The sequence below is a fragment of the Agelaius phoeniceus genome, chromosome 11, assembly GCF_051311805.1.
Source record: "Agelaius phoeniceus isolate bAgePho1 chromosome 11, bAgePho1.hap1, whole genome shotgun sequence".
NCBI classification, from domain to species: Eukaryota; Metazoa; Chordata; class Aves; order Passeriformes; family Icteridae; genus Agelaius; species Agelaius phoeniceus.
In genome coordinates, this window is record NC_135275.1 from 13,623,445 (window position 1) to 13,643,985 (window position 20,541).

At 44.5% G+C, this 20,541-nt stretch overlaps 2 protein-coding genes across 19 annotated transcripts in view; one reads left to right on the forward strand and one right to left on the reverse strand.

Annotated features, from left to right (window-relative positions):
• The window catches only part of SLC6A6 (solute carrier family 6 member 6), a 93,603-nt gene extending 86,467 nt beyond the window's left edge, over positions 1 to 7,136 (forward strand). For all 13 annotated transcript variants that reach the window (XM_077184820.1, XM_077184825.1, XM_077184823.1 and 10 more), the window contains one exon: positions 49 to 7,136. In XM_077184820.1, coding sequence (XP_077040935.1) covers positions 49 to 189 — 141 coding nt within the window. In that variant the 3' untranslated portion in view covers positions 190 to 7,136. The remainder of the gene's footprint in view (positions 1 to 48) is intronic.
• Positions 7,137 to 9,231: 2,095 nt separating this feature from the next.
• GRIP2 (glutamate receptor interacting protein 2) overlaps positions 9,232 to 20,541 on the reverse strand; it is a 248,207-nt gene continuing 236,897 nt past the window's right edge. For 4 of the 6 annotated variants that reach the window (XM_054639982.2, XM_077184385.1, XM_077184386.1 and 1 more), the window contains exons 21-24: positions 19,312 to 19,432; positions 15,613 to 15,849; positions 13,797 to 13,943; positions 9,232 to 11,344 (exon numbers count right to left, since the gene is read on the reverse strand). In XM_054639982.2, the coding sequence (XP_054495957.1) occupies positions 11,147 to 11,344; positions 13,797 to 13,943; positions 15,613 to 15,849; positions 19,312 to 19,432 (703 nt within the window). In that variant the 3' untranslated portion in view covers positions 9,232 to 11,146. Of the gene's footprint in view, positions 11,345 to 12,598; positions 13,944 to 15,612; positions 15,850 to 19,311; positions 19,433 to 20,541 lie in introns of all 6 variants that reach the window. The other 2 variants (XM_077184388.1, XR_013183837.1) reach the window with 2 other exon arrangements.

Below are 20,541 nucleotides of genomic sequence, written 5' to 3' on the forward strand. Positions count from 1 at the left end.
TCAGGGGTTTTGTGCTCCTCTCACCTGTGCTCTCCTTCTCTCTTGCAGAGGATAAAGGCAGTGGCTGCCCCCAAGGAAGTGAATCGATGGTCCAAAGAAACAGAGAGTGGCACCCCCTTCTGCCCCAATGGAACTTCGAATGGCGGATTGATCAAGCCAACTCATATCATTGTGGAAACCATGATGTGAGCTCTCTCTGTGAGAGGATAAACCTGCTTTAACTGCCGTTTACTAACCATAGATTCTCATAGGACCAGGTTTACAGAGCTTTATATTTGCACTAGGATTTATTTTTATTTCTCACAGAGAAAGTTATTTTTTGTGTGTGTTTTTTTTTTTAATATTTTGTAAGGTAATCACAGCAGACGTCTCTCTGTAGAGGGAGAGCTTTCATATCAGACTAGACATATTACAAGAATTTACTATTATTGGGTTTTTTTAAATATATATATCTTTATCTCTAAATATTATACACCTTACCACTTGAATTGATTGTCTTGCCAGCAATACATTCAAGTCTCAGAAAGCAATTTTAGGTGCTGGTATGGTTGGGAGCAGGGTAATCTACAGAACACACAAAAGGAGCTCTGTTGAGAGATACATTTTTTTAAAAATGCTGTTTCAAGAGAATTTTCAAAGGTGTAGTATTTCCACCCTCTGGTTCAACTGTGGTAAACGACAGGTGTCAGGGTCACTTCAGGGAGTGGGTGCAGTTTTGTTTAGTGCAGTCCCTGGATAAGGAAATAGCCAAACAGCTGGAGTGGAGAGTTTGCAAGGGATGCAGAGAAGCTGGACATGAGCAGTATTGTGGCTGTGCCTCCCAGGGACAGCACTGGCACCCTGTCACACAAACTGAAGAGAACTTGGGGAAGGCATTTGCAGGATTTGGCATGGTTCAGTCTTTTGTTGTAATTGTTTTTAAAATTTTTGAGATTTTTTTTTAACATAAGTGAATTGCCTGCTGTTTGTGTGTGAGCAGGGAGGTTGGGTACCTGCTCCTGAGTTTTCCAGCAAACCATATTCTGGTGTGGTGGCATTGGTGTAAACTTGAATTCTGCAGACTGGGAGGGCAGCCTGTCCCCAGGGTAGCAAGGATGAGTGCAGAGAAGCCAAGAGGGGAAAGCAGCACCTGTTCTCTGACTGCTTAAGGTGTTTGCTTCCTCATTTGGGCTTTGGTTTGGGCAGGAAAATAAAGGAATCACTTCTGGACTCTGAGCGTCCAGAGGTGGACACAAACCAGGTCATCCCTGACAGGAGGAACAAAACCACTCACCTGGTGTAACTGGTATTGATAACAGACACATTGTTAATAATAATAGTAATGATGATAATAATATCACACAGCAAACAGGTGCTTTTCATCCATGTATCTCAAAAATGCTTTTCCAAGTTCAGTAACCAGGATTTGCTTTATTTATTTATTTAGGGGAGGGAGGTCATTGCTGTTGGAGGAACAGACAAAAGGACTGAGTCCCTTGTCCCATGTTACTAAATAGCAGTAGTGGACCTAGAGGCCCCAGTCTCCTTGCTCATCATTGGATTAACCCATGATTTTATTTTATTTTACTTTATTTTATTCTATTTTATTTTATTTTTAAGGGGGCTGGAGGGTGACAAACATATTTATGATTCTTATCTGCTGAAGAGACTGGGCTCTTTGAAATTTAAATTAAAGCAAAGGGAACACATAACACTGAAATATTTTGTGTTGGTCAGAAGGAATTGGGTACCATTCCAGGTGAGACTGGGAAGTGAAGAGAAACCCCTACAAGGAGTACAGGAATGGGGGTTCCACTCATGTATTGCAGGTGAATGTTTCTGTGGGGAATTGGATCCCTGAAAACTGTCCAAAACATGGACAAAAGCCTTTTTATTATTTTTTCTTTCTTTTTTTTTTTTTTTCTTTTTTAACTTGAGCAGGTTGTGCTGGGAACGGGTTCTCTGGCAAAACTCAGCCTTGTCATGTGGGCATTGTATTAGAGGGAGAGAGGTTTTTTCTTATGATACCACATGTAGTCTTTCCAGAGGTATTTAGAAGAAATACTTGCTAAAAGCAGAGTTTGTATCTGCTTATTCTGTTGTAAGCTTAGTCTGTCAAGGCAGAGGTTGTCACTTATTTAAACAGGAACATAAACAGTTCTTAACATTCCTACACAGTAGCTTTATTTCATTTTTTCTTGTCCCATGTGCTAACTGGCCACAGCAGCACAAACATTTCTTAACTTATTGGTTTCCCTGTAACAGAAACAGGGAGATTTAAAACTAAAAGATGGACCAAAATAATTATTAATTATTAAAGAAAAACATCGCTGCATCTCTAACTTCCAAATCTTTCTAGTTTGAATTTGTAGATACTTTTACAACAGAGAGCTGAGTTGCAGCAACAAAACCAGCCATGGTAGAATTGTGTTTTCTTTTTTCTCATTGCTGTATTATGAGAGTTCTGAAGGAAACTTTTGCACAGCTGGAGATGGCAAACATCTTAATGACACCTGCTGGGCCAGTAGCAGAAACCACCCAAGGTTACAGGAGGAATTCTGAGAGCCAGTGGGTGTCATCAAATGTGCCCAAAATAAAGAAGTATGCATGCAGCAATTTTATTTTTTTAACAATCAAAGGCAAAGAAATGTAACCAAAACCACTCTCTTAGTGGGCTTTAGCTTGGACTCTCATTTTTGAGTTACAATCAGTGTCTGTAGTAAACAGACATGGGTGAAAGAGGAAGTAGAAGGTTAGGGGGGGTCTAAATTAATGTTTTTTGTGAGTACAGATGAAACACTGATGCTCGATTTACTTCTTTTTTTATATATCTACATTGTCATACAACTGTATTTGAGGTTATATAGTTTGCACATGACTTTTGTGCTACAGAGCTGAGACAAGCTTTAGTTAGGGGAAAAAATGGTTTGGCTCCATCAAAGATGTCTCCAGCAAGTCAGCTGGGTGTTCAGGCATCTCCCAAGTTGTGGAGAGTGCCTCAGTGGGAAGAACCAGAGGAATAATACTACACCTTTCAAAATACACCTACCAGAGAACAGAACCCAGCCCCATTTCAGTACAAACTGTGCCATTCAAATCAGTCGCTTCCATGTTCCAAGGGAAAAGGTCTCGCACATATGCAACAACCTCACTGAAGATTCTCTGGGTCAGCTTCCCTGGCCCTGCTGTGCTCTTCAGCACGACTGCAAGGGAGGGCTGGGACTCACCAAGAGCCAAGAAATCATTGCTTCTGGAAAACAGTTCCCCTCTCCCCTCCTCCCTTCTCCGACAAAAAAAAAGAAAAAATGTACTTAATTCTTCTTGTTTTATCTGGGGTTTGAGTTCCAGTGAGCACATTTGCATTTTTACAGTTTGGGGTTTTTACCTAACAATTTTATCAGATTTCTAAACTTTTCTTGGTTATTAATTTGCATTTCAACATGATCCTCTGCCAAATTTATTAAAACATAATTTTTAAAAAACTGTTTGTGTTTTCTACCTATTTTGACTGCAAAGACAACTGATTTTTTTCCAATATTTACTTGTTACTCTTATGACGTATTTTACCTGTTTTGTGTAAATGAGGAACTCTGTGTTAAAGCATCATGACTAGTTATAGATGAACTGGTTTGGATCTGGGAAAACAGTGCAGTTTTGGCATGAGATCTTTAGAACCAGATCCCTGCGATTTAAGCCAGCATAAACCAAGACAACACGCACACCTTTTCATGTTTCATGTACCTTTGTATTCATGGGATCTTCTGGGCTTGAAAACAGCAGAGTTTCAGCAGTATTTATTTCCAGCTGAACTGAAATCAAGAGATACTAGAAATGTAAAGGGGAACATTTCCCCATGAGATTTTTCTGATCTATTTCTTATTTTTCTCAATGTTCCGAACCTTTTCAGTTCACCTGTCACTAGTGATGATCTCTCTGAGTATCTATTCTAAGGGACTTTACCAGTAGTCTGTATCTCAGTGTTTAAACAGTATGATTTCATAAATAGAACTGTTTTTTTATTGTTGTTGTTATTATTCTATTTTTCCTTCTCATCTATAGCTTTCCTTTTCATCTGGTCCAAACAGATCCACACACTTAGAAAAGTCCTCTTTCAAGTTTGAGATAGTAGGTCCACAATGGATTTGTTCTTGTGTTGTAAATGAAAATACAAAAGCCTAGAGCAGTGCTGGTGGCCACCCCACAGCAGCAGCACAGCTCCTGGAATGTGGGGTGGAGGGGAGTTAGGTGTGATCTGCTGAAACAGCTCAGCAAAATTGATTTTCACTGCTGTTCTTGAGGAAAGGACAAAATGAGAAAAAGAAGGGGGAAAAAATAGTGCAGCCTTACAGGTGCTGTAACACCAAGAGAAGCCCAACAACATCAGCAGAGCTTTTACTGTCGCCGCCAGGCCAGCGCCTCCTCAGCTCTTTCCAGCCCTGTGCTCATCCTCCTTTCCCAACTGCAGATGCTCCTGGCTCCTCTTCTTTGTCTCAGCGTTAGATAACTCAAGTAGATCTGAAGACACATGGACATCTCCATTCAATAGATCTTTTCCAAGTCTCCTCCTGGTCTGTTTTTATTTGCTAAGGAGACTTTCTGTTTTGTTGAGGTTGTGCTTTCACTTTTGGGTTCAAAGCTCCCACTTGTTGCATCACTGGCAAACTTCCAGCTGTGGGAGAAGGATTTGAACACTTTTGAATAACTGATTATTAGCTTCCATGTCTTGTGGTCCCTGCAGGATCACTCGTGGAGGCATAATGTATATAAGATGTTAAATAAGCTGTGCATTGAATGCAGTGGACAAGTTAGTTAAGCAGCTCAAGTACACTTGGAAGAAAGATGACCCTGACATCATTTCCAAGGAGATTCAATGGAAGTTGCTCACTTTCAGTAAAAAGAATAAAAATAAATCTGTGTTTAAGTAGACTAGTAGATGAAATCTTCCACCCTCATATGCACGCACACAGTGGGGACATTGCTTCTATTCCTAGGCTGCAAATCACGTGTGTAAATCTTGCCAAGCTGTTCAGGATGAGGATTGAGGAGGTTTAGACACCACTTGCCTGCAAAGAGCCAGCCTGCCAGGGTGTCCAAATGGTCTTTCCTAAATGGGGGTGGTGGAAGAGGGAAAGTAATAACAAAATCCTGGACCATGGCCGTCCAAAGAAGCCTTAAGGTTTGATTTGAAAGCTCTCCTGGCTCCTTGTAGGCACCACATGGCTCCTGGCATGGGAGGTTGGGTGTGGTGTGGGTTCAGGCAGCTGCCCTGGACTCGTTTTCTCCAAAATCAGCATCCAAAGCCTTGTGGTTAGGATTGACGTGTAGTTGTGTATTTGTATATTTGCATGAGCAAAGGTCAGGAACTGTCAGACCCTGGTAGCTTGTTTTATTTCTTATAATCAAAGATAAGCTTAAGAAACAAAGTATTAAGTTGATTTGGTGACACTTGACATTTAAGAAACCCTTGAACTTGTGCAAAAGAGGTGCCCTGAGCTCCATATTTTAATAAAAAAAAAAAATTCTTATGGTGTTAGCAATCAATTTGAGTCTATGGGAAAGATTGCTCAAGAGAGACTTGAATATAACCAGCACCAGCACCCACTGGAAAACTGCCTGAATATAACCAGCCCCACACCCTCCACCAGATTGTGGCTCTTTTCTGCCAGCCCAAAAGAAATATGTACATGGACAGTGTTTCTCTGGAAAAAAAAATCTCAATTTGTTTGTTTCTATTAAAAATAAACAGAAAAAGTCACATTCTTTGTGTGGTTTCTTTCCAGTTGTCACTGGGAATTGGTGATTTCAATTTACCCATGTCCTAAAAAAAGAGCAGAAATAGCTTGAGACACCATTTCACCAGAAAATAGGGACAAGCTCAAAATTTTGCCAGTTGAAAACTTTAAGAAAACAAATCACCCACCCATGCCCATCAAAGATGGAAAACCTTGGTGACAGGGTTTGTGCCTGGAAAAGAGCCTGACCCTGCTGGTAATGTTGGGCAATTGAATGGCAGACACAGCCTTTTTGTATTGCTGATGTGTCCTCATTTGAAATAATCAGTAGAAGTGTCAGAATTTAATTACCACGAGTTCAGGAGTAAAGTAAATTGAAGAGAATTTTAAGGACACAAGTTTGGGAGGCTTGTTCCCTGTAGCTCTGCAGTGCACAGCAAAATGGTGCTGCTCACTTTTACATTTGCAGCACAGGGAAAAGGTGGCCTGACTTGAGAAATCAGAAGAAATAATGGGAAAAATAAAGCTAATTTAAAAAAAAAAAAAAAAAAAGGCAAAACTCAGTGATGCTAAGGAGCTGTGCACGTGCTCTGTGTGTGTGCATTTGTGGGGGAAGGCTCCAGCCCTGTAGCACAGTGAGCACGATACACACTGTTCCTAAATGTACCTGCTTCTGCAGCTGAGGTGTTAGAAAGAGTTGAATTTTTTTTCAATATATAAAGAAAAAAAAATTAAAAAAAAAAACAAACAACCAAACAGTGGCAAAATTATGTTGAGAGGCTGATAAAACAAACAAAACCTGAGGGGGCAAGTTGAGTCAGTTCATGACCTGCTCCTGTCCTGGAAGCCAGCGCTGGTCTCTCAGCACCGCAGAATCCCAGTACTGTTCTGAAGTGCTCGTTGTTCAATAGGATGTTCTTTTTCTCCAGTGTAATGTTGTGATTGTTACCTGATAATGTTGCCAGGGACTTCACATTGTAAGAGGTGATCCATCTTGTTTGATGTGTTTGGCTAAAAAACAGTGGTGTTTTTTTAATTATTTAAATTCCTAGCAACTGTGACTACAGTAATGTGATAATGAGTAGCACATGCAGCAAGGAGGCGAGGGTGATGATAGCCTCCTTGAAAATGTCATCTGAACTTTTTTTAAAGAAAAAAAAACCTTAAAAATATTTTTAAAACATTTTAAAACATTTTTTGTGTGTTCCAAAACGGAATATTTGTATTTGAAAAAAAACCCTGGAGTGTAATTTAATCCTAAAACCCCATAGCCTTTGTGTATATGGTAAATGTTTGTATTTTGCAGTTTCTGTTTTGCTTTTTAGATAAATAAAATGTATATGGATATTTTTAAGTCATCTTTGCTTTTTTAGATGAGTTTGTAATCACCTTATAACTGAAAATAAAACTTTCCTTTATAAACCACCTATGCTGTTGGATGGGGTTTTTTTTTTTGGTCTTTGAGTAGCTCAGTTTTTCCTTTAAACCTATTACTTATTTTGGGGTTGATGGTGTGGGGGATTTTTGACCTTATAAAATACTATATATATATATATGAAATATGTCTAACTATATATATATCAAATACATCTAACTTCACATCCCCCATGGTTTCACCCTAGTTGGCAGCACAGCCCCATGCACAGCCCCACACACAGCCACTCACTCACCCCCTCATTCAGGAGGATGGGGGGAGAGTCAGAAGGGTAAAAGTGCAAAAATTCATGGGATACAAGTTAATAAGTACCAAAAGAAAAAGGGGGTGATGAAAGAAAAAAAAAACACCCACAACAAAATACATCAAAGAGATAAAAAACAAAATTTAAAAAACCAAATGATACAAAAGAAAGCCATTTCTCACTAGCCACTACCCAGCCCATGCATGGCACTACTACTGTAAGAGCTCAAACATATCAGAAAAGCCCAATAGGAAGAAAAAGAAAGGGAAAAAACCCACCCCAACATTTATTTTTTTGGTGAATGGGGCTGGTTATTTCAAGCTTGCTGACCTCTTGACCCCTTTGGCCTCTTCAGTCAAACAGATGGAGGTTAAACCAGTGTCCATTCCTCAAGTCCTGATTTGAGGTAAGGAAAGAAAAAACCAAAAGTGTAGGTGGCTCCTCCTTGTGAAAATAAAACATTTGAGCATCACTGCTGAGCCTCCAGGATCAGTCCCACAGCTGTCTTTAGTTGGGGTTTTTTGGCTTGGTTGGTTACTTTGCTGGATGTGATTGAGGACTTTGTCAGGGGTTTCTCCTCTCACCAGCACAGCTTGCAATGCCTGGGCTAAGCAGGCTCATGAGAGCACAGACAGCAACTGCGGTGTGTCTCAGGTTAACATAAAATAAATAAAAAGGCAATTTAAAAAGCCATTAAGTGCACTGAAGGGTTTTGGCTACCTGCCCTGGTGGCCATCACCTGCCCAGGGCTGCAGTTGCTCCCACCAGCCAAGGCCCATGGGATGAGAAGCGGCATCAGCAGGGGATGTGCTGCCCACTGAGGCACGTCCCAGGCACAAGCTCTGCTCCAACTTTCCCTGGGACACACAGGGAAGCCCTGGACACACACTGAGCCCCGAGGCTCTCGTTCCATGGGCGCTCCTTCGGCCTCCTGCAGCCCCCGTGCCTCGGATGGCTCCACGTTTGGCAAGGCCTCGTGCAGGATCCTGTTCTGAAGTGTTCACCCCAGGAGGGCAGCCAGAGATGGCAGATAGGGGTGTTTATGTGGCAGTGATTCCCTGAGACCCTGCTCAGTCTCTGAAAATTCTTGCATTACCCACTTGGCCATGAAGGGTTGTAAAACCCAGCTCAGCCTCTCTGTGCTGGTGAGCAGAGAATCCCTATGGCCTTACCCAGGGAACTTTCCAGCCTGTGCTGCCCACACTGGGAGCATAGGGAACAAATCCTCAATGCAAGGACACAAGAGCTGTGTTCTGGGCTCATGGCAGTCATTTCTGGGGATGTCTGGTTTCAGAGGTGGGGTGATTTGGCTACCAAATCCAGATCCCCAAGGCACCCGCTGGAGCTGCAGGGTTCTGAGCACCAGATGGGACATCTCCTGCCAGCACATCATTCTCCAGGAGTTTTCTAACCCATCCCCAGGGATTAACCACAGTTTTGCAAATGCTGCCACGTCACGGCTGCCACGTGCTTTGCTGCGTCAGTGTTTTGTCACGGAGCAGCTCAGCTTTGAGCCAAGATTCCCCGTGTGGAAAAGCTGCAAGCAGTGCTGGAACCACATGCATGAGCATCTCCAGCTGTTTCTGTTAACAGCTACAGCAAAATTGTCTCCATGGGCACAGGGAAGGGAGCAACCCAAGTCCTGCTGCTTATGGTGGGTGCGAAGGTACAACACTGGCAGCCCTACAAACAGGGGCCTCCCAGCAAAACCCTCTGCGTGGCCTCCCCCTTGTCCTCCAAGGTGTCTTACAAAATGTCCCCTGGCAAGTTAAAATGTTGCTGGAAGCAAAGCATTGCCTCACTATCATCCTCCAGCAGAAAGCAACACAAACCAAAATAAATGCATTTCATTTGCTTTTATTTAATTAAAAAAAAAAGTCAAAGTCATTCCAATCCCATTTAAATACAGAGATTTACAAATAGGTCCAAAACAGGACTAAAATATTCTTTGAAATGCTGTACTTTTAAATATTGTGCTTTCATAGATACATAAGAAAATTAGCATATAAAAATACTTTACAAGGAATACACTCTAATATATGGATAAAAATACACATTTAAGTAATGCATTTCATCTTCATATCATTCAAAATGCATAGGAAGGGATACAAGGACCAAGTTTTTCTTCCTCCTCCTTTTTTTTATTTTTTTAAAGCCTTTAATAAAAGTCTTCATTAAAAACCTATGAGAAGCCCCAGTGAGCTTCCACTGCTCAGAATATTGCATATAAAAACACTTTCGGCTGCACTGTCAATGCTCCACAGTATCAATTATGGCACATTATCTAGCTGTGGCAGCAATGGTATGGGATATTGCATACTCAAAGAGAAAATGGCTACAAGCACAAAGAGCTGGATGGGGCCGTGCCTGGAAGGAACACCTGGATTCGTTTATGCTGTCACAGGGGCTGGAGGGGACAGACAGGGCAGGGACAAGTCCTGGCGCAGCAAAGCGACACCCACGAGCTGCACAGCCACCCAACTCCCTCCACACACCCCTGGCGTGCAGCCGGGGATGCAGGAACTGGAAGGGCGGGCAGGGAACAGGGGCAGGGGGCTCTGGAGCTGCCGTGTGTGACAGAGGGAGCTCTTGGACTCCATGGCCAAGAGGGAAAGAGGAGCTGCACGCTGCCACCAGGACAGGGACATCATCATAAAGTGCTAATGTGGGAAACAGGGCAGGCAATGCAAACATCACAGCCCCTCTGTCACAGCCCCTCTGCCGTGCGGCGCCGGGGCTCTCGGGCAGGAGGGGAGCGGCCACAGAGCCACAAGAGGCCAGGCACAGGCAAAGGGGCACACACCACCCAGCCCACAGGGACACAGGACACAGCCCCACCCAACCAAGGGCTTGTCCTTCCTCTGCCTCAGGGGAGACAGCAAGGTTTCACTGATCCAAAGCATCAGGGGCAGCCCTGGGAATTCTGCTATTCTGCTATTTAATTCCAGACACAGGCCAGGTTTGCAAGCAAGACATCTCTGTAAAGCTCAGACAAACATGGGGGATTCAGACAGGTACTCAAGGCCTTTAGCTTTGGGTATGGCCTCTACTCTGTAGTCACTACTGAGCACAGGTAACAACACTGCTCATGGGAATCAGCCACACAAGGTACCTAATCCCACTAGGGGTGAGCCAGACCTAGGGGAGAGTGTGGATAGGGCTGGCAGGACACAGATGCAAATAGCAATTTTTGCACAAGAATTGCATTTGGCCACTCTCAAGCACATTTTTAAGTGTCTTTTAACTGCCTCTCTCCACAGCCCTGCACTGGGAGTGCAAGGGGCTGCAGGAATTGATTTGCCAGGAGTGTTGAAAGGATGGAGCTGGGCACAACATAAAAGGAAAGGCATTTCAATCTTGTATGTGATTAACTGAGCAAACAAAGAACATAATAGCACCATGTGTGTTTGTAGGATGGCCAAGGCCTTCCAGGGTGAGGAGGATGTCGGAGGCAGGACCCTGCACAGTTGATGGCAGAAGCACAGGGGGATGCCCTGCCATGGGGGATGGCTGTGGATGCTCCTTCCTCCTGTTGGCAGTTTGTCCTGCTGCCATCGCTGCCACAGCCCCAGACGCACACCCAGCTCTGACCTTCCCAGCAATATTTGGCGGTCTACAGGCTCACTGGAGACCCACCTCCCCACTTGCAGGTTATGGTACACAGAGCATTTACAAATACCAGTGCAAAAAATCAGGAAAAACACCCCAAATACCACAAGAGCTCAGCAGAGGCATCATCTGCTCTGCTCCTGCTGCTCAGAGCGTCTGGACACTCGCCTTGACCTCGGCGCTGCGGGGCACCTGTGCCAGGAGCTCTCTGTTCCCCTCCGAGGGAGCATTGGCAGCCAGTGCCAAGGGGTTCCGGCTAATCACCAGGTCCAGCTTATCTCCAGCCTCTGAAATCAAGGGAACGGCCAGACAGCAGTCAAAGTCTCTTGTTCGGACGCGGTTTACCTGCCAGGATGGATTTAGGACATGCCATGGGAAGGAACAACAGAAAGATCATGTTTGTTAGTCAGCAAATGCAAGATTAGTGCTAAACCCCAGCTGGAAAAAAATACACAACTCTTGGGGGTCCCTGATTCCAGGTTCACAATGGAGAAGAGCAGAAGCGCCCCTTCAGAATGAGCATCCATGCTTAGCTGAGAAACGATGCAGTAACTGATAGAGGAAGGGGGGAAAAGTCTGGACAGGAACGAACCCTGACCCTCAGTGCCTGGGGCAGTATTACAATAAACACTTCAGGGCTCAAAACCACTTCTCCTGTTCAAGCTTGTAGAAAAAAGTTGCCATTTTCCATTATTTTTTTGCCATAATGGCTTTTACTGGCCTTAAATTTGTGGTGCCAAGTATCTAGCACATAGAAAACAAATAAAGGCCTGAGGCTTCTGGCAACCATTTTCCAGCTCAGCCAGAGGTAAACCCAGACTATACCAAACAATTTCTTCTTCTCTCTCCCCATTTATATCCTTCATTTCACAGAGTCTGGACACATTTCATGTGGGCTCAGGAGGCAGCTGCAAATTCCCTCTGTAGGGTTCAACAATGAAAGCAGTTTCTGCTGGCTCTTGCAGACCATCAAGCACATTTCTAGGCTGGGTCATCTGGAGAAACCACCCCAGCTTTCTCACCTACAGCTACCAGAACAATTGGGCTTGGTGCCACGACAGCTCCAGGACAGAGCAGGCTGGCAAACAGCACAGGGATGGGAAGTGGGGAAGGGGAAAAGCAATTTCCCATACACCTTTGGAGTGAACATAACCCTGGGCCAGGGGTTGCTTCCTTCTCTGAGTAAGGGCTGGGTACTTGGCTCCATACAACCCTTCCATCCCAAGCCCCTTCCCAGAATTAATGCATGCCCACGGTGCTGGGTCTGTGAAAGCAGCAGTGTCCCCCATCCATGTCCCCAGAGAGACCCCAGTACTGCCCCTTACAGCAGAGGGACAATTTCTAGCCCACTTGTGGACAAGGAGAGATAAACCACAAGCTTGCTCTGCCCCTGCTCTGTGCCAGCCAGGCAGCTCCAGTGCAGAAGTGCCACTAGTGCAATGCCATGCTCCAGTTAATCCATGCAGCCAAGAGGCAGAGAGTCTGTGATAGCAGGGACGAGGTGTTTTGCTGGCCGTCGGGCACATCATCGTGCCCACAATCAGCAGCACTGGGCAGCATCCTCAGCAATGCAGCTCTGCACTTCTTGAGGGGAGTCACCTGTAGCAGGTCTGCAGTCCCTCATTCCCAGCTCCACATGACAACGTGATGGCAGCTCCTCGTGTGCCCGTAGGTGTGAGCTGTGCGGCACAGCGTGTGGAAAAAGGGTGTCCAAAGTCTCCATGCCGCTCTGTTTAGGATTTTGGGCACACCTCCCAGAGCACTTGGCACTCACAAAAAGCAGCACATCCAACACTGAACAGAAAGGCAGCCCAGAGCCTAATTAGCTTCTTGTTCATTCTTGCACCATCTTTTATTTGAAGCTGAGAAGGAATAATTGTATAGCAGCCAACTGGCGAGAGACCATAACAAGCTTAAACAAGGTTCCCCACAGTGCTGCCAGTCCTCCAGTTACCTGATGTACATAAAGTATTGGCTCTAATCCGACTGCTAAGAACCCCCACCTAGAAATTAGTAAAACTAAACATCTGAGTGTTTCCAAATATGGTCACAATATCTGCATTTCCAAATGGTAGCAATTTTTCCACAGAGGTTGCACTTCCTTCAGTTGCTGTTTGAGTTGCCTCAAAGCTAAAATAGTTGGTTTTCATCCACACAGAGCTTCTCTCCGATCTCCAAAATTCACCAGGCTTTTTCTGTCCCTCCAGTAGTTGCCCAGGGCACATTTATTACAGACTGTGCTTTTCACCAGAGTTTTTATTCTGTTCTGCATCAGCTATTTCAGATAAAGCATTTTTCAAAGAAAAATATCCATTAAAAATACCTTGCTTGAAGGATGTGTTTCCTAGAAAACTTTTCTAGTTGTCAAAGGCATGCACAGAACTTCATGAACTTCACTTAATTCCACAAGGGGCTTCACAGGAACACATATTGGTCAATGCAGTCTGGTTCATCCAAAAACTAGGAGTAGGATTGAGGGTGAGGAAAGGAAGCAACACAGCTTCTTGCTTGTTTTGAGCTGTCCGAGCTCAAAAAGGCCAGTGCCAGAACAGACTGTGCCCTGGACCAGTGTAACCTAGGAGTACCACCTGGGGTACCACCTGAAGGTACTACCTAGTGATTTCTTATTATAAAACACAGGTCCCATTGAGTGTTGGTGGCTAAGAGCCAACCTAGTTGGCTAACTATTACCTTCCATTAAAGTTAGTGCTGCCATGGATGGGTCTCACTTCTCTCTTCCTCTCAGCCACTCATTCACTCCGTCCCAGCCTCCAGAACTGCATTTTGCATTTATTACCTGAAGCACTCTGTCATATGGCTTGAGGCCACACTGATCTGCTGGCCCATCCGGACGGACCATATTTACATAGACACCTTTTTCTAGCAGGCCATCCGACAAACTGAATCCAAAGTCTTCGCTCTCTGGGTCTTTGTGGAGTGTCATCTGGAGAGGCAGAAAGAGAAGAAGCAGGTTTGAATGCAGCAGAGTAAGGAGGGGAGGATGTACAAGGTTGCCAGGATGGGAGCAGCATGAGTTATGTGTGCAGACCTACAGCAGTTCTGCTCTGGGTCTCCTGGGCAGGTTTTTCTTAGCCTGGGCAGATAACACAGACTGAGCCTTATTTACCTGACACCATCACCACAGGAGAATTGCTTTGGTGACTGGCATAAAACCAACCCCATGACAGTCCCTTGCTCTTGGATGTGGAAGGAAACACTTGCAGTGTAATACAGACAGCACTCATGTTTCACCCAAAGAGCAGCAAACAAGTGTTTGTAATAGAGCATCGCCTTCCCTGGCTCAGGTTATGCTGTATATCCTCTGGGTGTGCCAGACCAGTACATGAAAAATCAACATGTTTACTGGGAATTTTTAATGTAGTGAGTCAAATGTGAAGACAGCTCATTTTTAATACATCACTCAGCAGGAACATCTAAAATTCTCCATATTATTTACAAGTAATTTTCAGAAAATTCATATCAGTAAGTGCTCACGCTCTGAGGACAAGAAATGGGCAACCTCATCATCCTTCCCTTGGGCATGTCATGTCTTAGCCTTGTCCAAAGGAGAGGAGCACTGCTGGCAGTGTCTTACCATGGGGTAACATTGGGAACCAGGGACAACTGATTCCCCAACACTACCAAAATCTTCCCTTGCCTCCCATGAGCTGGGAGTGAATCTCTACCATGACTGTGCTCCAGGCTGGGTGAGCCTCATGGATCTGCAGTCCTGGGGAAGGAAAATGCTCAGGATGACACACAGGAACATCCCACCTGGTCTCAACCTCATTTCCAAACACAGCCAACACCAGATGCTCCAGCAGAATGAAGAGTCACCCTATAACATGCCTAATTACATAGCTCTTCTCCTTTAGGTACCACAGAGTTTTATTTAAAGACACATTTGCCATGCCCTGAAGGGCAAAAGCAGATCAAACATGAAAAAGTTGTTTTTTCCAGCTAGCATAACTGCAGGTTTCATTCTGAAGTCACATTAGGAAAGAAAAAGGCAATCAAATTTTTGAAACCTCTCCAGCTCCCTTCCCTGCTTGCATTCTACATCAGCAGCTTCTACAGTTAATTACTTTCCTAATTACCATTGCCTTGCACAATGGTTAAACTGGCTACATTCAGCTGGATGCTGAAATCAAACCAGTATCCCATCACTGAAGTGGAGTGGAAGCAGAGGGAAGTAGTTTTTTATTTGAGAAGTGGCCTACTAAATGGAGTGTACCATAGGAAGAGAGCTGATGGGTCTCCTGGGGGGCCATACTTTGAGCTCTCTCACTTTAATCTGTAGCACCAATTAACAAATGCCAAAACACAAGTACCTGGAAATCTTCTATATAAAGAGAAACAGCAAAGCCCAGGTTTGAACCCTGCTGAATGATGGCAGCTAAATCCCATTACTCTTCTGAAGGGGCTTCTTCATCTTAATCTGACCTTCTGGAAACCTTTGCTGCAGACCTTGGTGAGGGCCAGCTTTAACAAGGACCAGTTTCTGGGGATCCCTCTGAGCAAAGCAGATTTCTTACAAGGTTGCAAAGGTTCTACAACTTTAACCACTGAGCTACTGCAGTGCCACAGTTACACCCAGCCTTGGCGACACAAACCTTGTGAAACTCAAGGGGGGTTGGGGACATGATTTCCTGCATCTCCTTCTCGATCTTCTTCATGTCCAGGTTCCTCTCGTTCTTCTTGGCAGGGGAGCTGCTGCCCTCCGTCTGTCCGTCCGTGCAGCTGGAGTTGGCTTTCCTCAGCGGGCTCATTCCCGAGGGGTTGACAGAGTCCAGGAGCAGCTTGCTGCCCTCCAAGCCCAGGTTGTGCACGCTCCCTGTCATGATGGACGCCTGCAGGGCGAGGGCACAGCGTCACTCTGCTGAGTCAGCAGCAGCAAGAGCCAGACCACACGGCCACTAAAGTGCCACAGACAACACGGCGGCACCACCACTGCTCCCGTTAATCAGAAAATAAGTACCAAGAAGCTCTTCCTGTTGGCTGTAAGAGCCTTTCCCAGACCTTGGCAGCTTGCTTCCAGGTCTATGGCTGAGCCACTTCATGCTCTCCACCCCCACCCCAACAGGGAGCTAATCTCAGAAGGAGGCAGTTGTGAAGCACTGCCTTATTTTTCAATGACCCCTTCTACACCAACTGGGCCAGGCAGGTCTCATCTTGTGCATGAACCATCTTGAGTCAAGGAGGATGAATACACCATTCTCAGGGAGCTCCCAGAGGAGCCAGTGTCAGCCTGGCTCTCCAGCCTACCTCTGCAGGCTGCAGCTCCTCTCCAGCATCACACAGTGCTGGCAATGGCCCAGGGGAGCCAATGCCTTGGACTCCACTGAGGGCAATTCAGCACAAAAATTAGGATTTTATCTGTCAGTAAATAGGAGCTGTCACTGAGCAAAATTGAGTTAAAAATATGAAATTAAGTAGTATTTAAGCCTGGTCATCCTTGATAGCATCCATTAAAAGATGCCCCTAAGTAGATTGGATCCATTTGGAAATGCTTTTCACTAATGAGATTATGTTGATCAAAGCTAACGAAGGAGTCAAGAATCCAGTCTGTGGAACCTCAGCTGGCTCCAGGTCATAGAGTCCATTTAAACAGTGTAATGAAACCTGTAATTTCAAAGTTCAAGTTCAAAGGGTCTGCAGTGCCAATAAATGTCAAAAGGTAGAAGAAATTAAAGGAAAGTTATGGAGCAGGCAGCAAAATTCTTCGACACTAAATGTGGCAAGTCAAAGAGCAATTGCTCCTGTGCACAGGGGAAATATCATCCAACTAAATCTCTAATCAAGACCCTCCAGCTCTTTGCTCCAAGGTGGAACAAAGGCAAATAAAATGAATTATGGTAGCAGTAGGAAAATGCCAGCACTACCCACGTTATCCTAAAAAGGGTTGGATAAAATACAAAAAACCTTTCATCTTTGCACTTTTCAGGTCTTCACACATGACTTGATCAGCTCAAGTTTGGGCAAAACTCAAATATCTGTTACATGGAAGGACACTGACTTACCACATACTTGAAAGGCAGACTAACAAACAACAGCACAGCCAGCCAGGGTACATTTGGTCACTGCCCTCTGGTAGCCTCAGCCCCCAGGGTGATGTGCTGTGCTGCCCCAGCACTACAGAGCCAGGGAGAACAGAAAGGTCTGTGCATACCATGCCACTGCCCTCTCCCACAGGCTGCAAATACCCCAACCAACCAGGACCCAACAGCACTGGGCTCCTTCTCCATCTTCATGGCATTTAAATCCTCCTTTCAGCATCATAAGCAATTTCCTAAAGTTTTTCCATAGGCTTTAGGTTTAGTGCAAGCAGCAAAAAGGACAATTTCAGACTTCTCCAGCCTGTGGCTGCTCTGCATTATTTTTCCCATGTCTTGGCTGCCCTCAAAGCAAAGCAGAGACACACACTTTACTGGAAAAAGCTTATTTCTTCCCATACTCATAGACTGGAATTGGATTCTGACTGTGCATGAACCTGTTTCTAGGCTATCATGGGTCACCTTGCATGACTCCTTATTTAAAAGCAAAGTATGAAGGGCCTTTTTTAAAAAAAAACCCACAAACGTATCAAATCTCTGACTGTCATAAAACTACAGGAGGCTGAGTGCTGGGGCTAAGAAAGCTGCAATACAGCAAAGGCCCCAGTGAGCTCTGCACATCCCACAGCGCACTTCACAAAGGCGGAGCACATGGAGAGGGAGGAATGGATCAGTAGTATTTTGGATTTGCTAAAAGGGGAGTTGAACCCAACAGATTCCTGCTAAAACTAGAGCACTTCCCTTCTGTCCTCAAAACTTTCAAAATATTCTAGAAACATGCTTAATACACAGAAACCCTGGAGGTGCTCAGCCTTCAGTAAAATTCCTTTATATGTTTAAAACATTTCTATAACTATCAAAGCTCCAAACAGCATAAAACAGCAATTGCACCACAGATCCCTGGAAAACAAAAGAGAGTCCAAAAAATCCTGTCTTTTGTATTTAAATATCAGCAGAAAAGAAATATTTATGCATCATTTTAGAGAGGTACTTTCTCTTAAGCAGTCAACAACTGCTGTTCAGAAAGGCTGAGAACAGCTGCCTAAACTCATTTCTAAATACATTCCGATCCAGGAAATAAGTGATCAAGGGAAAAAGTTATAGTCTGAGAGGGCTGAGGATTTGGGATTTTGAGTGTGTTGTGGGATTTTTTAAGTCAGCATTTTCTTAAGCAGTTAAGATAATAAAAACACCATTCCATGCTTCAGCACAATAAATTTAATTGAGATTTCCTCCTCCACTTACAGTTGCTAAGGATCAAGGAGGAAAGAACAATTAGCAAGTCCCTTGTCACAATACAAACCAAAACAGGACTTTCCTCTTCGACCTTCAATTAGTTAGAAGTTGCTTTTTTTTCTCTGAAGCCTCTGCAATATGCAAGTGTACATAAAACCAGTCCCACTGGGAGTGATGGAGGGCATGACCAGAGAGTTCTCCCCAGTCCTCTGCACCTGGAGGGCACAGGGAGAGATGGTCTTATGGGGTCCTCCTCCTTTGTTCAGGCTGTGGGAGCTGAACTAGGGAAGGGAGCAGCACAGGCCCCATCCTGCCAGGCAGGTTTGCTTCCTGCTGCTCACAGTCTCACGGGGGCCCTTTATTTGCATCCCATGACTTAGAAATCCAGGCTCCTCATCCTATAACCGGACACAATAACATGACCTCCAAAGCATTTTGGATAAAGAAAAGAGAAAGTGGTTTGTGAAGAGAGGAAACACCTTTATTTCTGCAGGAAGCAATTACTTTCTCAGATTTTTCCATGGGGAAGGCTGGCTGAAAAGCTTCCAATCACCTATTTCACTGAAACGGTTTCCGGCAGAGTGACAGCTGAATGCAAGGTACGAGTGTCTGTCGGCACTTGAAGCAAGCCAAGCTTCAGTCCCAGTGGGGGTCTGTGAGGCTCCTCTTGCTTGGCCTTCAAGTGCTTTGGACAGACAATATCTTTCCAAGCAGAGGGTTTACCACTGGATAGGGAAGGCTTGCCAACAGTCATGCAAAGATTATTGGCCAGCAACCGTTTGTGAAAAGGGCATGGAGTTCCTGGCAGGCAAGACATGGGCTCAGGGAAAGAGCACACACAAGCAGATATCTAATGAGGCAGAGTTACCCATTAGCACAAGGCCCGACAGGAATTAAACCCAAACCCTTCACACCACTGGCAGTTCAGGGATGTTATGGGCAAGTAACATCTGGGGAAATGGTCTAACATTTATGGAAATAGCAAAACCGTCAGGTCAGCAACAAATTCAGAAAGTGATTTACCTCAATCTCCCTCAAAAGTTCAGACTGGCCGCATGTTTCCAAATCCTCCAAAGCTTCTCCAAAAACACGCCAAAAATTGTCCTCATGAGTGGTCTCAAGGCCATTTTGGCGGTTGGGGTATCTGTTGTAACGTAGGAACCAAATATTGTCAGCACTCTTCTGCAGCGGGGTGAAAGCTGCAAGGCTACAGCAAGTGTCTCACCAGTAAAAGCAGACTTGAAGAATCTTCATATACAAAAGCAAACAATATGAACTTTTCAAACAAGAGTCCACATACGAGACCTCCATGCATTTACTAACGGGGCAAGTGTCCTTCAAAGGAAGCATTAAGTTGGTGTAGTAATGTCAAAGTTCAAAGGGTAAATTAAAAAGCGCCTGTAGGAAGATTGTAGGTTTAGGAAGACCTTTTGGTGAAATAGAGAAGTGAAAGAAAAAAGGATGCATTATGGGTAAACCAGGAGCCTCAGAGATTGTTAGTACAAAGGCTGATGGGATAGAGCTCAGATCTGAGACACAGAACACCTGAGAAGAGAGAGAAAAACACAGAGGGTAACAGACATGGTGAGAAAATGATAAATACATTAGGTCTCTATGAGAGTAAATAATGCAAAGATGTATATAAAAATGACTGCCCTGGGCTGGACAAGCAAATGCACACTACAGCCAGCAGTATCAACAGTGTCATGTACAACCCATACAAACCGAGTTTCATTTGCTTTGGGATGGCCAGAGAACTGAGCTGTTACTTTCAGGAGGTCTCTCTTTTTTTTGCTGTATAGCAGTCTTGGCACTTACAGCTGTGTAAAGTTTGCCACCAGTTCTGTCTACAACAGAGAGTAAGGTTAGAGAGAACCTCTCTCAAGCTGGTACAAACACATGTTAACGTGACCACTGTGTGCTGGGGGTTCTGCAATTCCCCACCTCGGCAGCTGCAGCACTTTTTATCTCTGACCACAAGCCAGGGTCAATTCTCATATCTCTAAATCAAACAGCAATTAAACATGGTGAAATCCTCTGAACAAAAAAGCAGGTGATGCTGGACACTGCTTACTGAACACCAGACTGCAAAACTCAGACCACAAGTGCTCTGTTTAACAGAAGCCTCTTGAAGGAAACTCTCTGTGGTGTTAAATCAAGATCATGATAAACCCACTGATGAGTCATGGGAAGAGCCCCAAGGGGACAGTGATATTGGAGCAGCCCTAATGCATCTTATACATATCTTATAAG